Source organism: Gekko japonicus, unplaced genomic scaffold (genome assembly GCF_001447785.1).
Source record: "Gekko japonicus isolate JY-2015 unplaced genomic scaffold, Gekko_japonicus_V1.1 scaffold820, whole genome shotgun sequence".
Taxonomy (NCBI): domain Eukaryota; kingdom Metazoa; phylum Chordata; class Lepidosauria; order Squamata; family Gekkonidae; genus Gekko; species Gekko japonicus.
The window spans coordinates 531,127-539,233 of record NW_015160861.1 but is presented as its reverse complement, the minus strand read 5'-3'; the positions used below and the strand labels follow the sequence as shown (position 1 = coordinate 539,233).

Genomic DNA, 8,107 nt, shown 5'->3' with positions numbered 1-8,107 from the left:
AAACATTACACGGGTGCAGCTGCTGCCCCCACTATGAACCCCAAGCAAGTGAGAGTTAATCTCTGGGCAAGAGAGATGTCATTAGGGAGGGCCAGCCTAAAACCTACTTTGCAACCCACTTTTGGGTCCCGACCCACAGGCTGGGAAACACTGCTTTGGGTCATGGGTGTAGAACCCTCTAAAAAGTGTTACATCACAAGAGGAAAAGAAATACCCAGAACATTTCTGGAAATATTTCCCACCAAGATCCTAGTTGCCCTGCTGGTTACTCGACTTCTCCCCACCCTGTAGTAACGGCATAATATAAAACTACCCAGTTTAAACACAAATGCTGTCCTCTTTGCCTGCTGGCCTCTGAACTTGCCTCGATAATTATGAACTCTGTAGGCATAACATGGAACTGAGTTTTCACAATTTCAGCAACTTAGGATGGACCAAAATACCCAGAATGGTAATGTCTTTCTCTTACGCTTGAGATATATAGGTAAAATGCAATATTGAATGTAAGTACATAGCGCTGCAATTTCATTAAGACAAGACATAACGAGCGCTTGGCCACATTGCCTATGCAGCTCACCATGTTAGTGCATTCCCCCCCCCTCTCCAAAGCAATATGGCAACAGTTGTTATTTTGGGGGGGGGGGCTAACAGGGCCAGATATCAGGATGCTCTGCATCCAGATGGAAGTGGATTTGTGACAAGAACTCCATCTGAGGCACTCAGTTTCAGATGCCACAGCACAGCTTTAATCGGAAGCCACTGCTAATGACAAATCAAACAATACTGTTCCCTTCATCTAGCAAACAATACTGCTCACATCATCATCACATAATGGACAGAGGCAAATGCCATGGCCTAGCCATACCACTTTATGTTGCCCTTCTGATTCCAGAACTAGTTCTGTCCCACCCAAGTAATATATAGCCTTGCCCAGTGAGTAAAGGGTTTGCAGATTTCCTCATATGCAATTAACACTAACTGATGCCATTAACACTAACTCTTACACACGGTGGTGGTGGGGAATTCTATAGACATTATATAGTTGAGATTCCATATGCAAGATAGCAAAGGATTCTTATGCTCCTGGGCATGATCCCTGGTATTACCTCTCTTCTCTGTCAAAAACTTATTATCTGTATTGCTCAGCACCGGAGATCTTTTGAGAAAGCTAGGCTGAAGATAGAAAATGGTATAAGTTAGAGCGTGCTCAGAGGAGGTTGCTTCTCTCTTGCCTTGCTATGACCTGACTCGTCTGCATTACAGTCAGCAATAAACTTCACGTCTGTGACTTGCAAGCAGGACACGAGCGGCCGCTAGAAATGGCCATTGTCTTCTGTTCCTTCCTAGCCCAGTTTCTGTTAAGCAAAGCACAGTGTTTCTAATGGCTCCAGTCCGTGGTCTACAAACATGAAATGCCAGGAAAAAAGCAGCTTTGTGGCTGCTTTTTGCCTGGTGCTGTGAACAAAGTGATGGGGTATCATCTTCACATGCCTGCCTCTCTGAATCATATAGAGTCCAAACAGCAAAGCTATCTAAGGAGAAATCTGATAAAAATGCTGCTCCTGCCCCTCTCTATAAGGGTTAGATGTGGGGTTGCTGACTCCCCCCCCCCAGAAGACTTGGCACAGAGAAGGCAGTAGCTTGCAGCCTACCTTTGGCCTGGGCACATTTAAGAACCTGGGAGAGCTTTGCCCATTGCCCTCTCCTCCCCCTGCACTTTGGCAGCAGCATGGACATCTTCCTGGCATTTCAAGAAGGATTGTGGGAATGCCAGGAATCAGTGTACATGTTTAAGAACATGTTTAAGAAGTGTATGGGGTACTATTAGATGAGAGAGTTCCAGGTGCTGCTGTGCAGGCCATCATGTGTATTTGTATTCTGGGTTTGCAAGTACATAATGAAATGAATCAATAGTTCACTGACTCATGCTTGCCCCTCATGTTTAATCAGTGGTTTGGAGATCTTCCAGGTGGAAAGATGGGGCATTTCAGTGTATATATTAGTTAAAATTAAAATCTGTTTCCAACTGTACAAAATCCAACAAATGCTGGACCTGCAAATATTTGTTTGAAAGACTTTACAGACACTCAGTGTCTAAACACCACTTTCACAGTGGCTATACAATGTACCCAATTGGTATATGAGATGCACAGGCATCTTTTGGATGGGATTTGGATGTAGCAAGTCAGGCATTCCAAAAACTGTTATGCCGCCATTTGATGAAAGGAGAACACTATGAGAATATAAATGTTTCTAAGAGGATCCTGTAAAGCAACCAGTCCTTTGCAGAACTTCCCATGGATAGTGAAAATTACAAGCTGGCAATGAATCAAGCACAGACTGAACTGTGACCAACTGTCCACATATTGATCATCAGGTTACAACCACTTTGTTTCTCTCAGACTCTACTGTGTCTTTCTCATGGAGAACAAAATCCTGAAGATAAAAAATTGAATGGAATTTAGTTGTGTGAAAGGTGACATTTGGGTGCCTCTTGCTAATGGAAGTAGCTCTGTTCCATTCCCCCATTTATTTTACATTTTGGGGATTTATGGATGAGGATGTTTGGAAGAAAAGATGGGGGCTGGCGAACACTCCTGGAATTGTGCTTATAAACAAATCCATCTCACTCCTTCATCCATCTAGAGGGTTGACAATTTATAGGCACTGGCGTACTTCTATTTTACAGTTACATGTAAAATAATGGTTTCCCATCCATAACAACCATTGCTACTCAGCAGTAACAGTGGGCCACTGGAATTTCTCCCAAGGACCAGGAAGAACCAAGGATCCATGAAAATGGGTTACCACCTCCAAAGGTACAGGAAGGATTGCAGCTGGAATTGTTGTCTGTCAGGAAGTCTTTTGTAAAATTCAACACCTGGGAAATATAGAGATCACAACAGGATCCCAACGTGCCAGTTATGGAGCTTTCAAAATTTGCCTTATCACACCAATCGTATAACTCTTCTCTGTTTTTAATGAAGAACTTTAAAAACCGATCATTCAAAAATAGAGAGAAGGTGCAGGCAAGCCCTTGAAAGGAGCCATCATCTGGTATGGCTTTTCTTGACAGAAACTGAGCATGTCAGGAACTCTTACCTGTATCTCTCCAGTTCCCCCCCCTTCATGTCAATAACATGTAGATGAGTAATAACATGACACAGACAGGACTGTCGGAAGAGTCTGTCTTTTCAGACATGGGATTAGAGGTTATCTTGGCCATAAGGCCACTGCAGTGTATGGCACTGATGCCACCCCAGTCCATATGGATTATCTATGCACAGTGTCTGATCAAACAGTCACCTCTGTCTTGCTACCTGTGCGGTAATGGTGGTGTCCTGGGATATAGTGTAGCTGCTCCACTGTGTTGTGCCTCCTGGAGGCGAATGCCTGGCGCTTGGCAGAGGTTTGGTTCATACTCAAGGTGTTGTATAAGTTATTTGAGGCACTGGGATGGGAGTGCATTTTAGTCATCCGGTAACGATCCAAGACAGGTGTAGAAACAAAGACGTCTGAGTGTGACAAAGCCCGTGACATAGACTGCTCTCCAAAACCTGAGTGCTCTGGAGACAGCAGTGGGTCTTGGGAATGTAGGCGTTCAGTGGACAATAACCGTTCATCAGAGAGGATCCGCTCATAAGACATGCTGAATTCTTCAGGCATAACCCTTTCTGGGGACAGCACTCGGTCCTGGGACATGGCCCGCATCACACGGCATGGCCGCTCCCTTTGGTTGGTCTGTTTCTGGGTTAGCTGGATGACATTGAGAGGGAGAGTCCCTCTTGCTGCTAAGTCAGGAAGGTGCCTCTTTCTTGAGTAGTATTCTTCAGCATCCTTGTCAGCTGTGAGCAGAAAGGAAATACCAAAATCATACTAAGGTTTGAAACATCACAGGGAAGGAGGAAAGCAGAGAATGTATGCTTCCTGCCATTTTGGGAAAGTATAGTCTGGACAGTAGCATCTTCAGGAGCAGCAAACTAGAAGGCTGCCAACACTGGCAACATTAAAGCTTCATTACATCACCTATCAAATACCCCTCTCTGTATCAAAGGATGTGCAATATACATGAATCCAGTGGCATCTTACAACACTAACAACGTTAATTCAAACAGAAACTTTCATATGTCACAGCTCACTTCATCAGATGCGTGGAGAGTTTTTTTTACACACAGTACACTGGGGAAAAGTAAACATACAAAGAAGCTTCCTACCAAGATTTTAATTTTATAATCAATTATTGCAAACCAATTTAAATAATAAATTAATTTCATTAAAAACTGAAGAAGAACATGTTCTTCTTTTGGAATGCTCCATGTGCTTGGGATACATCAAAATGCTGGGTTATTTTACAGTATCACAGAAGATACTAATTGAACCTGGAAAAGGATGTAACTGAAGGTGAAGAGCACTTGGCTATGTATAAAGTGCTGCTTTTTTCATAATTGGTACTCTCTTGTTGGAGACTCCAAAGTCTAGACATCAGAGTCTAGACATCAGAGATTCTTTGGACTGAACTTAATTTCTGTGTGAAAAGTAAGTCATGATCCCTTCAACCATATCTATGCAAGGACACTGATCCTCAAACTTTCTCAAGCATGCCACAGGATCAGGGCTGTTGCAGTGTTATGCAATGACTGGAACAGGGGCTTAGTTGTCCTATGGAAGATTTTGGTCCATTTATGGTAAATAATATGGCAAAATGCCTATTTGCTGAGTATATAGAATCTGGAAAACAAAGCAAATTATGTTATAAATTCAGGTTTGCAGCCAAGAAAGGATACTGTATCATGGGCTACTCTACACAAAGATGGTTCTATGTAACTCTTGTCGCTGCTAGTAATGCAAAGGCAGCAGGGTATCCACATGTTTTCCTTGCCTCAGCCCTCCATGGCTTCCATTTCCTTCCTGCCACTGGTGGGCTTTTCCAGGCTTAAAAAAAAATGGGTAATACCTATAGCACTATAAATGTTATAACATTATGACAATTTATTTCAATAATCTAGTTCCCAGCATTCATTTTTTTTAAAGTAAGTCTCTAGCCCCTTTGGTTGCACAGTTATAAGGGGGAGGTTGCCATCAAGTCACAGCTGATATGGCAAGCTCCATGGGTTTTTTTAGGCAAGATACGTTCAGTTGCCTAACAAAAGGAAAGCTGGGAACTGGTATATTGTTGCATTTAATCATCCCAACATTATAGCGATATAGATATTACTTATTTTTTAAAAAGACCAACCCCCCCCACCCTGGAAATGGGAAACGGCCACTGTAGGGACCAAGGTAAGGAAAATGGTGCTGATGTGCACAGGAACCCCCCAAAATATGAACCTTTCTATCCATGACATATCCAAAGCGGAGTCTTTTCCATAAAGATCATATCAGGTATGTGAAAGTTTGCAGCAAACCAGGGGAATACATTAAGGCAGAACAAGCAGAGGGATGACATGTGGATGCTTCCAAAAACAGAGCTGCTGAAAGGAAGCCACGGCTGAGCAAAAAAAACCTTGTGAAAACAGCTACGGTTACACCACATGCAGCAAAATGAATTTGATAACATGTAAAATAACCAAACTGCATTTTTACTATTCTTGAATTAAAAACAAATGAAAGTCAGGTGGCTTTGGCAAAAGAAAAAGAAAAAAGAAACAAGATTCCAAAGAAACCTAGAAAGGCCCTTTGCATGCTATTGTTGATCCAAGTATCTCCACCTGCAGGCTGTCTACCATGGAAAGTCACAATGAATAAGAGCCACTCAGCAAAGGTGGCAGACAGCCAGAGAGAAGTAGTTTTGACTTTGCGCCCTAACCATGCATATTGAGCATCAAGGTAATGAAATGAGCAGACACCTACTTAATCTCTTCAGGGAAGAATATTTACTTGGGTTAGTCTTGATTGCAGATTCATAGGACGGTGGGAGGTGAGAGAGGTTCTGGAAGGACCTAGAAAAGGAGAGATCGTAGGGCTCAGTTGCAGAGGTAAGAATACTGTTCATCCGTGGCTTTTCTAAGAGAGAGAGAGAGAAAGAGAGAGAGAGAGAGAGAGATTACCATTGGAACCAAGGCACAAGAACAATGCAGGAACAGTTGATGTGTAATGCTTTAGCTATAGCCATCAGATCACCCTATCTTCAATTGCAATGTAATTCAAAATAACATTGCCCAAGCTACAATCAAGGAACTCAGAGCACTTTCCACTGCAATAATTAATGGATCCCAAGTGTACTGATTTGTACCTCAAGAGTTGTGGCTCCTTCATAAAGGTAGATTTGGCAAACAAACCGCTGGTAGCTCATTTCTATATGCATTGTGAAATGAATATGAAGGAACCCATCTCTTAATTGAGTCCAACATGTGGAGCAGATGCTTTTTTGCACTGTTTCTATATAATGTACTATTGCAATATCTGTGAAGGTCACTCTTTCTTTCACTGTATGATTAAAACAGAGGAAAATAAATCTTACCTTCACCCACAGACTACAGAAATTCTCAAGAAATTCTACCGAATTTCTCAGAAATCCTACAGAAATATTGTATAATTCAACTTTTGACACCAAAATAAAGTACTTTTCTTTTACAAATTAATGGTCCAGCTTGCTATTTTTCTGACTAGTGAGAAGGCCCCAGGGAGGTTCTTCTTCCAAATGTCACCCACCCCAGTGGATCAGATAGTGGAGTGTTCTAATCCTTTATCAGTCCCAGAAAAAGACTGGGTAGTGAAATACCTGGAGTTTAGGAGGGGAGGGGCCTCAGCTGGGTACAATGCCATAGAGCCCACCCTCCAAAGCAGTCATTTTCTCCAGGTGAACTGATCTTGGTCATCTGGAGATCAATTGTTATAGCAGGAGATCTCAAGGTGCCACCTGGAGATTGGCAATCTTAGTCCCAGAAGAAGCTCACTGCCTCTCCCCCTGTCATTTCTTCTCATGTTGTTTTATTCCCAGTTCTAAGAACTAGGGCCCCTGCCACACGGCAGGGGATAAGTTGCTCAAAGCGCGGCTTTTATAAGCCACGCCCAAGTTGAGACGCCGCGGCGGGATCCCACGATCCCCTGGGCCGCGGCACCTTTTCTCCCCGGCACGATCAGATGCCAGGGAGAAAACACAGTTCAGACGGGGAGCCTGCCGAACTTCGCATGTCGGAGCATGCACAGTTCAGCTAGGAGCCGGGGATGAGCTGGCGCAAAGACGTGCCGGCGAGCCAACGGCCTGGCTTGCGGCGCTTCAATCAGAAGAACCACCCAGGTAGGTGGTTCTTTTTGGTGCGGGTTTTCTGCCAGGAGGGACGGATCGGGGACGGGCAGGCAACGATTTCCAGATGTTGCCGTGGGATCGTGCCCGTTTGATCCGCCCTCGTTCTGTCTCGCTCCCGGACCAAAACCCCTCGTATGAACGGGGCCTAGGAACAGTTTTATTTAAATGCTTAGTTGCTAATTATTCATTCCTGAGGATTATCAAAATATTATTGCTCTCATTGTAACAATGGCAATGATTATACCTAAAAGGAGTCTGTAAATGCTTTCAGTATAAACTTGCCGTAATTTTCTATCAACTTGTACAATGATCTATCATCTTACCATTTTTTTTACCATGAATATTTCTGAATCAGTAGAATTACATCTTTGCTTACTGTAGAGAAGCTTTGGGAAGAATGTAGTGTAGAATTCAGTGACTCCAGCAGGCATAACACTGTAAGATTACAGGTTGTAGCTAGAGGGTATAGGTTTGGAAGAGTGGCTCTGATCAGTAGTGGAAGTTGCCACACTGTCTTTACACCTCTTCTGGATCAAGAACTAACACAGAAATGATGCAAAGGGTCTCAATTTTACCCCAGCAGGTCCTTCTGACTCTGACCACAGAAACCGCTTGTCAAGCTTCTACTACAAGAAACAAACCCCTGCACCAAGAAGACAGCTTGGTCCAAGTAACCTTTCAAGTGTATATGGTCACACAGAAGGACCCAAGTTGAATCCCTATAGCTCCAATTAAAAACGATCTCTGCCCAAGACACCAGAGAGGTGCTTCCAGTCAAAATAGACTATACTGGGCTGGATAGATCAATGGTCTGACTCATTATAAGCCAGGTTCACACATTTAAAGGACAGTCAACAA

At 43.2% G+C, this 8,107-nt stretch overlaps 1 protein-coding gene across 1 annotated transcript in view; it reads right to left on the bottom strand.

Annotated features, from left to right (window-relative positions):
* Positions 1 to 3,294: 3,294 nt before the first annotated feature.
* The window catches only part of SHISA6 (shisa family member 6), a 518,048-nt gene continuing 513,235 nt past the window's right edge, over positions 3,295 to 8,107 (bottom strand). Inside the window, exons 4-5 of the mRNA XM_015421874.1 lie at positions 5,851 to 6,003; positions 3,295 to 3,845 (exon numbers count right to left, since the gene is read on the bottom strand). Coding sequence (XP_015277360.1) covers positions 3,295 to 3,845; positions 5,851 to 6,003 — 704 coding nt within the window. The remainder of the gene's footprint in view (positions 3,846 to 5,850; positions 6,004 to 8,107) is intronic.